The sequence below is a fragment of the Petaurus breviceps genome, unplaced genomic scaffold, assembly GCF_028583685.1.
Source record: "Petaurus breviceps papuanus isolate PSGF00001 unplaced genomic scaffold, PetGlider_PUasm1.0 176, whole genome shotgun sequence".
NCBI classification, from domain to species: domain Eukaryota; kingdom Metazoa; phylum Chordata; class Mammalia; order Diprotodontia; family Petauridae; genus Petaurus; species Petaurus breviceps.
In genome coordinates this window covers 31,284,906-31,302,260 of record NW_027185771.1, presented here as the reverse complement: position 1 = coordinate 31,302,260, position 17,355 = coordinate 31,284,906, and the positions used below count along the sequence as shown (strand labels likewise).

General features: G+C 38.9%; 1 protein-coding gene and 1 pseudogene across 8 annotated transcripts in view; one reads left to right on the top strand and one right to left on the bottom strand.

Moving 5' to 3' along the window:
- LOC138159483 (zinc finger protein 69 homolog) overlaps positions 1-8,965 on the top strand; it is a 50,622-nt gene extending 41,657 nt beyond the window's left edge. For all 8 annotated transcript variants that reach the window (XM_069085855.1, XM_069085852.1, XM_069085854.1 and 5 more), the window contains one exon: positions 7,832-8,965. In XM_069085855.1, coding sequence (XP_068941956.1) covers positions 7,832-7,926 — 95 coding nt within the window. In that variant the 3' untranslated portion in view covers positions 7,927-8,965. The remainder of the gene's footprint in view (positions 1-7,831) is intronic.
- A 732-nt stretch (positions 8,966-9,697) lies between these two features.
- On the bottom strand, positions 9,698-12,625 carry LOC138159546 (large ribosomal subunit protein uL23 pseudogene; annotated as a pseudogene).
- Between the last annotated feature and the right edge of the window lie 4,730 nt (positions 12,626-17,355).

The window sequence follows — 17,355 nt, the reverse complement described above, 5'->3', positions numbered from 1 at the left end:
TCCATAACATAGCAGAGAAGGGTATTCACATGGACTTGAGGGCTGTCATACTGCCCCTGTCCTAACAAGCTAGCTAATTATTGATTAGCCACAGGCTATGTGTAGTTGATTATATCTCCAGAGAAAAGGGGAATAGAGAAGGAGATGGTTCTGAATAAAGAAAAGATCATACCCTAAACTACCCCCATGGAGGAGACTGACAAGGCCTATAGGAAGACAGTAACCTACAGAACTCAAAACATGTGAAGCACTCCCCAATAGGGATTATCCACCTGGATTGACTGGATGTGATCCCTCTTATCCTCAGGTAACAAACCAAACTGGACTCTGTAAAAACTCCTCCATGATTCTCTTTAGTATAATAGAGCAATCCAACTGGAGGTCCAGACCAAACATCTCTAGGTGTCCCTTTCACATTTAGGACACATTAAATATCTTTTACATTTATATGATTCTCCTGGAAGTCCAAACAAATATTTCCTCTGGGTCCCTTCATGATAAGGCACCTGAAATTTTCCCAAAGAATCCCTGTTGATGCACATATAAATCTCAATGAAATTTCTGTCTCCCTCCTCCTTAGGATCAGATTAACACAAGGGAAGAAGTATGAGATTCCCAAAATGGATTAATAATAAATAGCTAGCATTTATATACTGCTTTAAAGTTTGCAAAGCACCTTCTATTTGTTATCTCATTTGTAATAAGTAATGTTGTTTGATTACTGGTGTTTCTAGGCCCCAGACAAACATCCTATAGTCCGTAAGTCCTAGGCAGAGCTGAGGACCCTATCTCTCTATTCCTTCCTGTGAGTCAATTCTCTGTGCTCTCACTTTGTCTCTTTGAAAATTTCTAGGTATGAATGAAGTTTTGATTCTGGCTCAACGATTACAAAATTCCAAATTATCCTCAGGGCTATGAGGAAATTATTTTTACTCTGAACTATGGATCCCAAGATATCAGTCATTTCTCAAACTCCTGTTATATTTGTCTGATTCTCTTTTTGCTACCTTAATCTAGTCCATATTTAAATTAGAGGGAATCTTTTGAGTCCAGGAAAACTCAGCAGTGGCAGTACCAGTGTGGCACAGTAGAGAGAGTGTTGAAGTTAGACTGATTAGGGCATTAGTTCCTATCTTGCTTCTGACGGTAGCATTTGGCATATTAGATTTAAATTAGCAAGTCCTGTCACTGTTTTGTGTAACAGCCAACTCCTGGGAATTATTTAAAAAATCACAGACATTTATGAATATAGCAGTGGACAAAATGACAAAATCATTCACATAATAGCAACGCTATCAATCTCAAAAGGTTGTTATAAGGAAAGCACTTTGTAAACTTTAAGGTCCTATATAAATGTGAGTCCAGTCTTTATTTCTTCATCTTGTACACAGGCATATTGAGAAAGCCCTTTGTTGACTTCCAGGTAATCTATGTCTACAACATTCCTTCCATACAAATAGGCTTATAACCCTGTCAAAAAGGGAAATGAAGGTATTGGGACCTCACCCTCCAACAACAGAATTTGAAACAAAACTAGAATTTTCTCAAGCCACAATCAAATAGATAATAACCATAATAAAAAAAAATTAGTGGAAAAAAATGAGCAAACATTCAAGTTAAAGACATTTCTTGATCATTGCAACCACAAATACAGTGAAAACATTTTTGTGATCCTTGAGCATAAATATCAGGTGCCTCATTAAACAGAGTGACATATACTACCAAAGGTGTTTATCAGTGTTGGATAATTTGTACAGCAGTCCCAAGTCCAAGTGGATGAGGTATTCTCTCTAGTGAAATTCCTCAGATGTTACTGTTTGCAGATGCCATTGTAATAATTGTATCACCACCACAGGACCTTTTCATTGAAATCTACAGCCATTCAAGAGATTGGCTGAGCGTCCACACTCCCAGCATAGAATGTATATCGCCCAAATTATAACATTCAGTTGGAGAGTTGGTCCACTGAATTGGTCTTTTGCTATATATACCTTGGATGGGTACTGTAGATAGATAGCAAACTAGGTTAAGAATTGAAGACATTTTGGTTTGCTTTGGGGAAATTATACACAGAATTTTCAGTAAAGTTTCTTCTTGCAACAAAAGCCTATCTTTTCAATGCCAGTATTCTCCCAATACTGTCATATGGCTGACAGGAAGACCTGGGTTGAAATTTCCACTTTGGTACTTATTATCTATGTAGCTTTGGGCAGGTCACCATGTGCCTATAAGCAGCAACCTAAGACTTCTTTATGTAGTCATCAATAGTTTGGATCTGCAACTTGAGTGGGTAGAAGGAGTTCCCATCATAGAAGTTTGCTACCTTGATGAAATCACAGGTCCTTTGTCAATTTTATGTTATATTAGCATGAACATGAAGTGTAATCCTAGAAAGATCAAGATTTTAGTGATCCTAAGGACAACATATAGATACAAGAGGAATGTAATTCACTGCAGCATATTAACAATGAATTGTAAGAACCATTCTCAAGAAAACCCAATGAGAAAAAGAATTAGGCCAGTTGTATAACAAGACAAGGGATAATAGTTGTACGAAACAAGTACTACACAGTTGCATATAAAATGTTAAAAAGACCAAGAGAAAGGTTGTAGTAGCAGGGACATCCTCTATGTAGGCTGGACTGGTTTTACTTTAAAGGGGAAAGGAAGGCATCCTATGGAGTTGATTGATCCAGGGAAGTAGGGCATGAATCAGTAGTATAGTTTCCAGGCTATCTGATGCATAAAAAGTTCAGCCTATGGGGAGCTGGTGCTTCTCAGGTTTATCAGAATCCTGAATGACTTGTGAGTCAATAATTATATCTTTCTAGGGGTGGCCAGGTGGCTCAGCGAGTAAGAGCACCAGCCCCAGAGTTGGGATGATCTGGAATGGAATCCAGGTTCTGATACTTAGCACCACACCCAGAAATAACTGGCTGTGTAACCTTGAGCAAGTTACTTAACCCCGATTGCTTCAAAAAAAAAAAATTATATCTTTCTGACCTGCATTTGCCAGAATGTCAGAGGTGAAGGTTGAGGTGAGTAATGTCTTTATGAATCAGTGACTGTATCTTTAAAATTTTCTTTAAGTAAATTTCTTTTTGTTGAATTATATATGGTCCACAAATGTTTCATTGCATTTTAATTCTGAGTCTGAATTACTTACTAGAATGGTCTTAGTTTCTTAATTAGGCTTGTTTCACAACAAAGCTGTATAGTACATCAGGCAGATCCCTGATGGATATTTTGTGGAAGAACTTAAAATAGAAATGTGTATAAAATATGTCAGAATTGCATTTTTACCAATGGATAGAGTGCTCATAATGAAAAAATCAAGTATCCTTTGAAGTATTAAAAAGTATATAGATAAAGGAAAAGTATATATTCCTCATTTTTTATTTACACTCCCCAAATATATGCTAAATTTTTATTTTCTAAACACAATTTAGTTTGAAGTCAGTGGATCTGTGATCTCGTCCATTTTTGTATTCTCTCCATAAGTCAAGACAGTAACACATTTACATCTCATTCTGTGTTTTTCCTATCCTTGTAATTCCATAAATATTCCAAACAAGGTCTAAGATTCATGTTAGAGGTGTTCCTGTAGGACTTTTCACATTTTGTAGGTAAAGTGCTACATTTAAAGTGCCCTCTCTTACCTCTTACTCTTGCTATATGACTAACCCACCTTCTTTTTCTATCTTAAATTTATTAGATGATTTGCTGATTGCCTTAAGCCACTTGTAGCATATAGGTCATTGCTAGTAATACGTCCAAGTATATTACTTCTTTGATTCCCTCTTGTCTCCACCAGCATTTATCACTACAGTCAGTAGTGATATCACTACAGTCAGTAGTGATATCACTACTGATGAGCCTTTTCCTAGTTATGTAGGTTGGTCTTCTGACAGCATATTATTAGCAATGACTTATTTTATATGCTGGTAATATATTCAATGTACTCTACTGTCCTTTGGATCACCCAAAATTTTGATTCTTCAAAGAGTGTTCTAAGGTTTATAACCATAAACACCATTGGAAGAACATTGGTTTTAGAATTTTTCTCTTGGGGGCAGTTTCAGAATATTAAACATCTCTATGCACTTTTCCAAATATAATCCAACCTTGTTTCTACCTATTTAACTATAGACCAGAGTCAGTATCCTGTCCTATACAATGCCTGTCCTAGATATGTGTACTACTATACTAACTCCATGGGCAAGTTATCTAACTGTATGCCATAGATCAGACAACATGTACTTTTCAGCCGCTTAGTTCTTCATATATGGATTTTTAGGCCAATCTCTTGGAACAATCATAGATTTCATTGAAGAGGACTTGTTAATGCTCTTAATGGCAGTCAGCATCATCATCTTCAATTGTATATCTTTAGGGTCTGTAATGTAATGCCAAAAGAAAGGCAACTTCCCAGGTTCAAAATACCAGCATAGGTGCTCTCCATTTTATTCAGTGACAAACCAAGAACAGAGAAGATCAAAACATGACATCATTCCAAATACAGCATTTACTAAGCGTGATTAAATAATCTCCAAGTACTACCCCACCCCAGGACCTTCCAATCATTCAATCAATCACAAAGTCTCTGTTCTAAATACTTCTCCACCCCTAGGCTATACCTTAATTAAGTCTACCACAAAGCCCCTCTTCTCAAATGGAGATTAGTTTCCAAACATAAGGTCAAAAGTTCCCCACCCCTGGATCACAATTGAATCTACCCCAGAGTTACATCAAGTTTAAACACAGCACTTAATACCCAAATGGAGGTCTTTTCTTCATCTTGACATGAGGCAAGTTCTTAGCAATCTTAGTTCCTGGGGAGACAAGGCTCAGCAAGGCCACAAGATACATTGCCAGTCCCCTCATGAATCCATCCTCTGTCTGCAGAACAGTCCCAGAACCCCTGAACACATCAGCAAAGCCCTCTCCCAGGACCTCTGCAAACATACAACAAGAAAATTCCTCCTCAGGGCCTCCGAACCAACAGAAAGGCTCCCAGACCCCTGCAACAACAGCACTGTCCTTCACCAGTGGACAGTATTCACTCTGTCTGCAGGACAGTCTCCAGACCCCTGCAACAACAGCACTGTCCCTCACCAGTGGACAGTATTCACTCTCTGTCTGCAGGACAGTCTCAGGGCTTCTTAGCGAACAGCCAGGTTCCAGGACTTCTTCAACAGGACAGTCTTTCACCAGTGGACAAATCTGGCAAAACAACATCAAAACAGACAGACAAAGTACCAGCAAAACAGCCATGTCTCCTCAGTCCTTGGCAGCTCAGGGGGCAGGTCTCAAAAGTCCAGGGCAATTCAAAGAGGCCACCAGCAATTCTCTTAGTCTCTCTCTCTCCACGAGGTGCTGCTTCCAAAAAGATCTTCCGCCTCTCTCTAGTGTCTCTCCAAATCTACATCACCAGCTCCTCCCAGTTCAGGACTTTCTTTTCACATCAAAAAGTCCATCCCACAGGTGGGATTAACAAGCTCTGGGTTTTAACACAATCAATTTGAAAACCAAGCCAATACAGGGGAATCTTTAATTGCCATTACTATCACAAGGTCTTACCATTTTTTGATATGTTAATCTTTTCTGGTTCCTCTTTTCTTTCTTTTTTTTTGCCTTTTGGAAGGCAATTGGGGTTAAGTAACTTGCCCAGGGTTACTGGCTAGTTTTTTTGTGGGGGTGTTAAGTGTCTGAGGCTGGAACCGAACTCAGGACCTCCTGAACCAGGGGCCAGCACTTTATTCACTGCTCCACCTAGCCACCCCAAGGTTCCTCTTTTCTTAAAGAGAGAATTCATAAGATATAAACATTAATTCTGAGTAGTCTACAAGCTTTGGCTTCTTTTGTTTATTAAACTCTGACCATAGTTTCTGATGTCTTATTTGCTATCCTTTCCTGTGCCCATCTTTTCATGTATGGAAGTTATTAAGCATTCAAAATTTATGCTGACTTAGTTTGGCAGATCTTTTCCTGTTCTTCATAGAATTTTTCTACCTCTTCATCTTCTGCAGAAGATAATACTGCTTAAGATGCAGTTATCTCCATTGTGGTAATTTTATTTATGCTTTTCAGGAGCACTGCAAAATGAAGATGATCAATTATCCCATGAAATGATATTTTTACCACCACTTTTGGGTGCATGGAAATGCCAACTGTACTAACTCCTTTGGTTCACATCCAAGGAGAACCTTTGAGACACAATCATATTTAGCTAAAGATTTCTTTTGATAACTGGTTTTATTTATTAAAAGAATACCAGTATTGATATGGGTTAGTGTCTCTAATAATTTGTCAAGTTTTTGTCACTAGACAAAGATTTAATATTTAGAGTACCAATAGGTAAGCAAATTTTAAGATATCATAAAAACTATAGCATCTTCTCTGCAGAAGTGGAAGAAGACCATTTGAGTTGTTTTTGTTTTTTGTTATTTTTCATGGCTTATCACTCCATGTGACAAGATTATCATAGGATCAAAGTGTTAGGGATGGAAGAGAGTGTAGAAACTATGTAGTTTAATTCCTTTATGTTGTTAGAGGATTTTAGATTTCTCCTCTTCCCAGGTTTGAGACAGAAAAATATTGGGGTATGTGTTTAAGACAGGGACTGGCCTGAGCCCCCTTCTATTTAGGCATAAACTTTCTACTTTTGGGTGTGGGTAGAGACACTACAAATTCATTTTCTCAATGCTAAAGCCCCACATGCTAGTCATTACCAATTGAAATGAGCAATCTTTCCTCCTTACTTCAGGCCAGGCATGTATTAGTGACAATAAGGAACCAGGATAATTGAGTTTAGGGGATGGTAAAATAGCTGTTGTCAATAGCTTTGATGAAGCCCCCAGCTTCTCACTCATTCTGGGGTTGTACAAAGCCAGCGCCTAAAAGCTTGTAGAAGTAGAACTTGCTGGATTGTTGTCTTTGAAGGAAGGAAAGTGAGAGGGGATGGTATTGAAATAATGGAGCACTGCATTTATATTCCTTCATGTTAAACAAGTCCTTTGGGGGAATCTTATATCCTGAGCTGGTATGTATACTGTGTGAAGTCTTATAGACAGAGCATTCTGTACTTTGTATGACAGCAAATATCTGTACCTTGGCAAAACTTGAGCCTTTTCCTTTTTTCTCACATATGGGTGATTTCCTGCATCCTCTCTGGACCAGACTTTTTCAAAATTATGATGGAGAATTTTTGAGAGAAAATGCTAAGTACTCTATCTCTCCACAATAGCAGGTATTGGCTCTGCTGACAGCCCAGGTTTCCACATTTTCCATCTTGGGATACAGGCATTTGGTGGGGGGAGGAGGAGAGGAATCAGTGACTTAGCTAGGCCTCCATTTAGATTCCTTCTCTTGAAAGACATGAAACACTCTCCCTCGCCTGCAAAATCAAAGTCTTTCCTCCAGTTTCCTTTCCCATCCACACAACCACTTTGGCTTTATTGTACTCTAGCAAGGTCAAACCTCATGTGTATGGATTAAGGTGGGGCCTAGCTAGAGCTATGTTGTCTCAAACTAAAAATCTTAGCAGATGCATTCAAACCCACCCAAGTGAAAACCTGGTTCTGGATTGGCTCAGTAAAAAGAGCCTTGAGGTTAGATGAAATTTGTTTTAGTTTCTTGTAATCTACCAACTTTGAGTGTTTAGTGTACTTTTCCTGCTAAAATGGACATAACTCATAAAAAGGGACCTTAAGCAATTGCTTATTGGTGAAATTCAGGAGATCTCTCCTCTCTGCCTCCTTCCCTCTCCCCCCACAGTCCTTTCTTATCTCTTCGAGGTCCCATTGTTAACCCAAAGCTTTCTTACCCACAGGTACTTCCCTGGCTAAGCACCAGCTTGTCTTACCCAGAGTTTTCTGTCTGATGATATGCTGCTTCTCAAGAGTTGCCAAATCTCAACTTATTTGAAACATTCTCCTCATCTCCAGTCCTGATCTCTCTGCCTTGGAGAATCTCCTCTAAAAGTGTCAGGACCGTACTGCTTTTGGTAACTTTTGCTGATGCCTTTGGCTAGGTTGTTTCCATCCTGCCATTCATTATCACTATGTATAAAAGATTCATACTAGGGCTAGGCTATATGGGCCCTACTTCCCTTCTCTGAACTGATAGGGGGAGCATGGGAAAGACGGGAGCACTTTGGTGTACTCTGTAGCAGGGGTCTTCAGATTCTAAGGGATGTGTGATCAACTATCAGTGCACCCTTCCTCCAGCAGCCAATATTGGGGCTTAATACAGCCTACTACTCTTCATGCCTTATCTCTGAACAATTATCATTTCACCCTCCCACGGGTATGTAAGCCTATAACTTCCCCTCTGGTATGGGGGTAAACCCTTCAGGGTAGTTATAACTCAAACCCTACTTGTTACCTATAGCCATACCTAAGCAGATGTCATTGGTAAAGAACCACTCCAGCCACCTATATGCCCACTCCCTATCTACCCAGATCAATATGTGGCTGTGGCACTAGACTTATAATTGGTTTCCCACCTCAAGTCTTTCCCTACTCTAATCCATTCTTCAGACAGCCACCAAAATGATTTTCCTAAAGTATATCTGACCATATTCCTCCCAATTCAAGAAACCTCAGCGACTCCCTGTTCATTCTGAGATCAAATATAAACTCCAATGTTTGGCATTTAATGACCTTCGAAACCTGGCCCCAACCTACCTTTCTAGCCTTGTTATACGTTTCTGTTGTTCATGCACTGTATAATCCAACCAGATTGGCCTTGCTGTTCCTCGTCCTCGTACAAAATTATCCAAAATATCCAAATAGGATTGTGTATGATGATTGTCCTCGTGCAAAAACATGACTCCTGAAGAGTTATTATATTCACTGTTTTAACCTACTGTTTGTTGTAATTTGTATTTGTGTATGTTTTATAACATGCGTACAGTAAAGCATTATGTAATTTATAAATAAATTCATATATGTATAAATAGAAAGGGGTGCTCAACATTTTTTTTACTAAATCAAAAAGTTTGGAGACTACTGTTTTTTTTTTTAGGAATCATTATTATTCCATAGCCCCCAAACTGAACGAAACTTTTCTTAAGCATCCCAAGGTCCCATTATCTTTTTGGCTGCTATATCACATTGCTGATACATCAAAATCAGTTAAATCTCAGTATTTTTCCCTATTGTGGGCCTGAATTCCACAAAAATACGGCCACCACCAAATCTGGATGCCTTGGCTGCAATATTTAATCTCTTTCTCACCCCTACTTTCACCAACTAAACTCCCCACATCATAAAAGTACTTTTTCCTAGGGTTTTCATTTATAAGACACACAAGAATAATAACAATTAATCAATAGTCATTTATAAAATAATTTATACTCCATAATGTTAGGTCATAAAAAAAGTCTTCCTCCTCTCCCACCTCCACTGAATGGCTTTGCTTAACAAGTTAGAGTTAAGAAGCACTAAGACATATATGGCATCTAAGCACTATTCTCCATTCAGGAATTTCAAATAACCAGAAACAATCTAAAAGTTTTTTTACCACAACCAAGGGCCAAGCAGGAAAATATCAGATGAGGTGAGACACTAAATGCACACAGAGTAGATCCACTAGAATGATATGAAGAAAGGAATATGACATGAAAAAGCATGATGATTTGCTTCTTTCAAAGAAGCAGCCTCAGGAAACATCACTTCACGGTGGCATGTGCTGTTTACACTTCCAACTCAGCTGAATGAACCACAGCTGTGGGCTTGGACAGTAGTTCTCCTTCTAAAATGCCTCTACAACTTTATAAAAACAATTATTACTTTCATGTTTAAAATGTCACTAACACTTTAATGTTTAAAAAATACTTTGTACACAGTTTGCTGGTAAGTGTTTAACAAGTGGCTCTCCAAAAAAAATGTACACATGACATACTTTTAAGTTTAATCTGCATTATTAACATTTTCTCTGTAATTTTCTTAATTCTAGAGAATCAACAAAACAATCATTCATGCCCCAATTTTTGTATATGCCAATTTTCAATGCTCACACTTACATTTTAACAAGCAGCGCTAGTGGATCAATTTTATCTGCTCTAGCACAACTCACTCCTCCTAATATATACCTAGGTTGATTCTCACAACAACCCTATTAAGTAAGTAATTAATTTCATTATCCCTATTTTATAAGAGATGAATAAAAGTCTTAGAAAGGTCAAATGAGTTGTCCATTTGGGGTCACCTGTCTAGGGAGTACTGGAGTTAGGAATTTGAAGCTAATGCTACTTCTTTGACCTCCTTCTACTATCTCATGTCCATGGCCAAAAATGGTAGAAGTCTTCAACCAGATCAGCAACATATAGGTTGCTTGGAGATTCAAATAGTTTTTCTTGGGCTTATCTTCCAAGAATTTGGGGACAGTCCCACTATCCACCCAAGTCCAGGACCTTACAGAGTCACAGAATTTGAGAGTTGGAAGCGACTTTAGCAATGGGTGGGTTGGTCATCTAGTCCAATTTACACTTTTTTGGACAATGTTCCACTTGGCCATCCACAACTAGTTTAGATGAATACATATTTGTTGGGTATTAATTTGGTTCAGTTGAAGACAGAAAGTATTAGTTGTCCAGAATATGATATATGTTTGGATGGTTAACCTATAAAGATAGTTCATAAGGACACAGAACTTGGATGGACACTGCACATGGACAATAAGCTGTACCAAAAATTGAACAGCAGGAGGTAAGTGCATTGAATTGCCTTTGGAAGGCTGTGTAATGCTTTTTAACATGTCCAGTTTCTCGCTCAAACAAAGGTCCATCTTTTAAACATTAATGTTTTTCTTATTATGCTGTGTAATGTTGAGTCACGAGGTGTCACAGTATCTGAAGAACTAAATTAAGAACTAACACAGAGCAATGGCGAAGTGCATGGTGGTTGAGAGTAGGCTTGAATGCATTGTTAATCAACAACTGTATGACTGGAAAAGAAGGTGGCTAGTCATGCAGTAAGAGGTTAAAAAACATCAAAAGTTTCAAAGGATTATAAGGCACGAATTGGTTGTATCATTGGGGGAAGTATCCATATTGAAAATATCCCAAGTTCAATTCAGTCTTGAAAGTTTTGTTTAAGATGAGCCTTTCATAATGAAGACAAATGGGAAGTATGATAGATATGGATCAGGGAAGCTAATCATAGTTAACAGAACATGTGGATCACTGTGCATTTGAGAAGGGACCTATTACCCCCTCTACCAGTTTCCTGAAGGGCTGCCTATGCACAGATTTGGATCAGTCATCCAGACATGATCTTCAGTGGGTAAAGTTTCCTTAAGTGCAACCGATCATATAATAGTAATTCATTTTTAAATAGAATTTTGGGGTTGTTGGTTTTTTTGTGCTTGTTTTTGGTCTCTACTATGCCCAAGGCTTAATATACTATGCTTTAGACATACTTCTCCCTTCTACACCATGCCTTTTCTAGAATACAGAACAGCTGGAAGCTTCCACGCCCCATGGAAGGATCCTATCCTTAGCCATATCATATTACCTCCTTGCTTATAACACCAAGGGTGGTAAAATAATCCTACTGCACCTGAAAAAGACCCTGTCCTCTCCTTATAAAACCTAAGATTGCACTAGTAAATAATCAGAGGAATCTATGGTCCTCCTCTCCTAGGACTGTATCCTGTTATCACAACTGGTATGCTTAGGGGTTCAATTGCATTCAATTCCACTTATAAAAGACTGCTGAAACTCTCTAGCAAACTTGCTGATGTGCATAGTTAAAATTCTACCTTCTTCATCATGAGGAAGTTTTCCTGGGAAATTAAAAAAAATCCCCTCTTTTACTACTGATTTGTGTACTTTGACCCCATTATCCCATCATCAGCATAATAACTACTATTATATACCCTTTTTAAAAAAACCTACAGAGACCGTGGGCCTTATACCAGAGAGTACTTCCTACTACTTTCCAAGCCACTACCTCATGTGACTATCCCTGACTGAATGGCTATACCCCTCCTATGCTGGGTTTGGATGTTTCAACAAAGCATTCATGTTTTTTTCCCCATTTTTATTTAGAATTTTATTTTTCCAGTTACATGTAAAAACAATTATAACATTCATTTTTTTTTTTATTCTGGAAAACTTTTTATTGTAGGTGGAATGGGACACAGCAAGTTTGATGATTCCAATTTTGTTGGCAACATCTAAAGCATCATAGTGTGAAGCAAGATGGACATAGGCCTTCTTCTCTCTATCAGGCTGGATCAGTGTGTTGACCTTGGCCACATCGATGTCATACAACTTCTTTACAGCCTGCTTGATCTGATGCTTGTTGGCCTTGAAGTCCACAATGAAGACTAGGGTGCTGTTGTCCTCAATCTTCTTCATAGCAGACTCGGTGGTCAAGGGAAACTTAATGATGGCATAGTGATTGAGCTTGTTTCTGTGAGGGGCACTCTTGCGAGGGTATTTGGGCTGCCTTTGAAGTCTCAGTATCTTGGGTCGCTGGAATGTGGGGGATGTTCGGATCTTCTTCTTTTTGTGGCTGTAGACACCCTTCAGCACCACCTTCTTGGATTTCAAGGCCTTGGTCTTGGCTTCTTTCTTGGGGGGGACAACAGCTTCCTTCTTTGCCTTCAGTGCCATCTTGGGGAAAAGGCTATAACATTCATTTTTAAACTTTGAGTTACAAATTCTCTCCCTTTCTTCCTCCCCACCTCCCATTGAGAAGGAAAACAATTCAATATAGGTTATACATGTGTAGTTATGCAAAACACTTCCATAATAGTCATATTGTGAAAGACTAACTGTATTTCCCTCCATCCTATTTCCTCCCTCCATTTATTCTATTCTCTCTCTCCTTCCACCCTGCCCCTCCTCAAAAGTATTTTGCTTCTGACTGCCCCTTCCCCTAATCTGCCCTCCTTTCTATCACCCCCACCCAATTCTCTTATACCCTCATCCCCCACTTTCGGTAGGGTAAGATAGATTTCTATACCCAATTAAGTAGATATGTTATTCCTTCTGTGAGACAATTTTGATGAGAATAAGGTTTACTCATTCCTCCTTACCTCTCCCTTTTTCCCCTTCATTGTAAAAGCTTTTTCTTGCCTTTTTATATGAGTTAATTTACCCCATTCTACTTCCTCCTTTCTCTTTCTCCTAGTATATTCCTCTCACCCTGAATTTTATGTTCCCTGTCTGTGTGTGTATGTGTGTGTGTGTATATATATATATATATGTATATGTGTATACATACATATATATATATACTCCTTCAAACAAGCCTAATAATGAGAAAGATCATATGATTACAAATATCTTTCCATGTAGGAATGTAAATGATTTAACTTTTTTTTTTAAGCAATCAGGGTTAAGTAACTTGCTCAAGGTTAAATGGCCAGTTATTATTTCTGGGTGTAGTGCTAAGTATCTGAGCCCGGATTTGATCCCCAGGTCATCCCGACACTGGAGCCAGTGCTCTTACTTGCTGAGCCACCTGGCTGCCCCTAAGCAATTGAGGTTAAGTAATTTGCTCAAGGTTACATGGCCAGGTGTTTCTGGGTAGGTGCTAAGTGTCTGAGCCCGGATTTGATCCCCAGGTCATCCCGACACTGGAGACGGTGCTCTTACTCGCTGTGCTACCTGGTCACCCTGGCGATTTAACTTTAACAAGTTCCTTATGATTCCTCTTTCCTGTTTACCTTTTCATGCTTCTCTTGAATCTTGTATTTGAAAGTGAAATTTTGGGGGGGTAGTGCCAAGATGGCAGAGTAAAAGCAAGAACTTGCTTGAGCTCATGCCCCAACCACCTCCAATACCTGTAAAAAAAAATTACTCTAAACAAATTTTAGAGCTACAGAATCGACAAAATGACAGAGTGAAATAAATCTCCCACTGAAGGCAGCCTGGAAGGTCGACAGGAAGGGTCTATTGCACCTGGCTGGGAGTGGAGTACAGTCTTGTGCAGGCCACAGCACAGATTGGCCAGAGCAGACCTCAGGGGACTGAAACACTTGCAGTTGTGGTGGTCTCCAGATTTCTCAACCCATAAATTCCAAAGAGAAGGTAAAAGGTCAGTGGGGAAACTCTGTTGGACCTGGGAGAGAGAAGAGTATGGTCCAGCCCCTGCCCTTGGGGTGGCAGAGGTGGCTGCTGCTGCTTCCGGAACTCCAGGCCCACAGATGGTGGGGGGAGCAAGTGGTTGATCAGAATGCAAATGCTGGAATCTCTTTGCTGGTGCTGAGGAAGGATTCTCTTGCTTTGCCTTGTTTGGATCTGGGCTGCAGTCTTGGGTGGTAGTCCTAGGTTGAGGAGTGCTGGTGTGGGAGAGCTTGTGGCAGCTGTGGAGAGGGTCTTCCTAATACTTCTGAGGCAGGTGCCTATAAGCTATGACAACAGCTGAGAAAAACCCCAGAAATTTGGGACACAGCACTCTCCAGAGATCTACCATGGCAAAGAGCTCAAAAGTCAAGTAATTGACTGGCAAGATAAGCAAAGAGAGGAAGAGAAATCATATTACAGAATCATTCTTTAGTGACAAAGATGATCAAAACATAGAACCAGAAGACAATAAAGCCAAAACTCCTGCATTGACAACCTCAAAGAAATATATGAACTGGCTGCAGGTCATAGAGGAGCTCAGGAAGGATTTTGAAAATCAAGTAAGAGAAGTAAAGGAAAAATTGGGAAGAGAAATGAAAGTGATGCAAGAAAATCATGAAAAATGAGTCAACAGCTTGCTAAAGGAGACCCAAAAATGACTGAAGAAAATAACACTTTAAAAATAGACTAACTCAAATGGTAAAAGAGGTCCAAAAAGCCAATGAGCAGAAGAATGCCTTAAAAAGCAAAATTGGCCAGACAGAAAAGGAACTTCAAAAGCTTACTGAAGAAAATAATGCCTTCAAAATTAGACTGGTGCAAATGGAAGCTAATGACTTTATGAGAAATCAAGATATTATAAAAACAGATCCAAAAGAATGAAAAAAATAGAAGGCAATGTGAAATACCTCATTGGAAAAACCACTGACCTGGAAAATAGATCCAGGAGAGATAATTTAAAAATTATTGGACTATCTGAAAGTCATGAGCAAAAAAAGAGCCTAGACATCATCTTCCAAGAAATTATCAAGGAAAACTGCCCTGATGTTCAAGAACCAGAGGGTAACATGGAAACTGAAATAATTCACTGATCATCTCTTGAAAAATATCCCCAAGGGCAGCTAGGTGGTGCAGTGAGTAGAGCACTCATCCTGAAGTCAGGGACCTGAGTTCAAATCTGGCCTCAGGCATTTAACACACATAAACAAAAACCTAGCCATGTGAACTTGGGCAAGTCACTTAACCCCCAATTGCCATCCAAAAAGCAAAAGAAAAAAGAAAAAGATCCCCAAAAGAAAACTCCTAGAAATATCATAGCCAAATTCCAGCATTCTCAGGTCAAGAAGAAAATAGTACAAGCAGTCAGGAAGAAACAATTCTAGTGTTGTGGAAACACAATCAGGACAATACAAGATCTAGCAGCTTCTACATTAAGGAATCAAAGGGCTTGGAATATGATATTCTGGAGGTTAAAGGAGCTAGGATTAAAACCAAGAATCACCTACCCAGCAAAACTGAGTATAATACTTCAGGGGGAAAGTATGGATGTTCAGTGAAATAAAGGATTTTCAAGCATTCTTGATGAAAAGACCAGAGCTGAACAGAAAATCTGGCTTTCAAATACAAGAATCAATAGAAGCATGAAAAGGTAAACAGGAAAGAGAAATCATAAGGAAATTATTAAAGTTGAACTGTTTATATTCTTACATGGAAAGACAATATTTGTAACTCATGAGACTTTTCTCAGTATTAGGATAGTTGAAGGGAATATATATGTACATATGCATACAGACATATGTATGTATATATACACATATATGTATATATACATATATGTGTAGGTGAGTTTATGGGTGTATATATATGTATATATATGTGTGTTTGTATGTATCTATATGTATATGTATACATAGAGGTTACAGGTGAGTTGAATATGAAGGAATGATATCTAAAAATTAAAATTAAAAGGTGAGAGAATATATTGGAGAAGGATAAAGGGAGAGATAGAATAGGGTAAATCATCTCACATAAAAGAGGCAAGAGAAAGCTGTTACACTGTAGGGGAAGTGTAGGGAGATGAAAGAGAATGAGTCAACCTTACTCTCATTGGATTTGACTTAAGGAGGGAATAACATACACACTCAACTGGGTATCTTACCCTACAGGAAAGTAGGGGAGAAGAGGATAATGGGGAGGGATGATAGAAGGGAGGGCAGAGTGGGGGAGAGGGTAGTCAGAAGCAAACCCTTTTGAAAACGGACAGGGTCCAGCGAGAAAACAGAATAAATGGGGGGTGGGATAGGATGGGGGAAATATAGTTAGTCTTTCACAATATGACTACTATGGAAATGTTTTGCATAACTTCACATGTATAACCTATGTTGAATTGCTTGTCTTCCTAGTGAGGGTGGGTGAGGAAGGAAGAAGGGAGAGAATCTAGAACTCAAAGTTTTAAAAACAAATGTTAAAAAAATTGTTTTTATATGCAACTGGGAAATAAGATATACAGTCAATGGGGTATAGAAATCCATCTTACCCCACAAGAAAGGAAGGGAGAAGGGTGGAAGAGGGAAATGAGGAATATATAAGAGAGGGCAGAATGGAGGAAGGGGTAATCAGTATGTTTGCCATCTTGGGGTAGGGATAGGGGAGAGATGGGGAGAAAATCTGTAACTAAAAATCTTATGGAAATGAATGTTGAAAACTAAAAATAAATTTTTAAAAAGTAAAATTTTCTATTTAGCTCTGGTCTTTTCGCAAGAATGCTTGGAATTCTTCTATGTCATCAAACATTCACCCATTCCCCTCATGGATTATACTCAGTTTTGCTGGGTAGGTGATTCCTGGTTGTAAGCCTAACTCAGTCGTCTGGAATATCACATTCCAAGTACTCTGATTTTTCAGTATAGAAGCTGCTCAATCTGATGCTATCCTGACTGTGTCTCCATGATACCTGAATTGTTTCCTCTGGCTGCTTGCAACATCCTCTCTGACCTGAGAACTCCAGAATTTGGTTATAATATTCCTGGCAGTTTTCAATTTGGGTTCTCATTCAGGAGATTACTGGTGGAATTCCTCAATTTCTATTTTATCCTGATGTTATAGAATATCAGCAGTTCCTTCCTTCCTTCCTTCCTTCCTTCCTTCCTTCCTTCCTTCCTTCCTTCCTTCCTTCCTTCCTTCCTTCCTTCCTTCCTTCCTTCCTTTCCTTCCTTCCTTTCTTCTCTCTCTTTCTTTCTTTCTTTCTTTCTTTCTTTCTTTCTTTCTTTCTT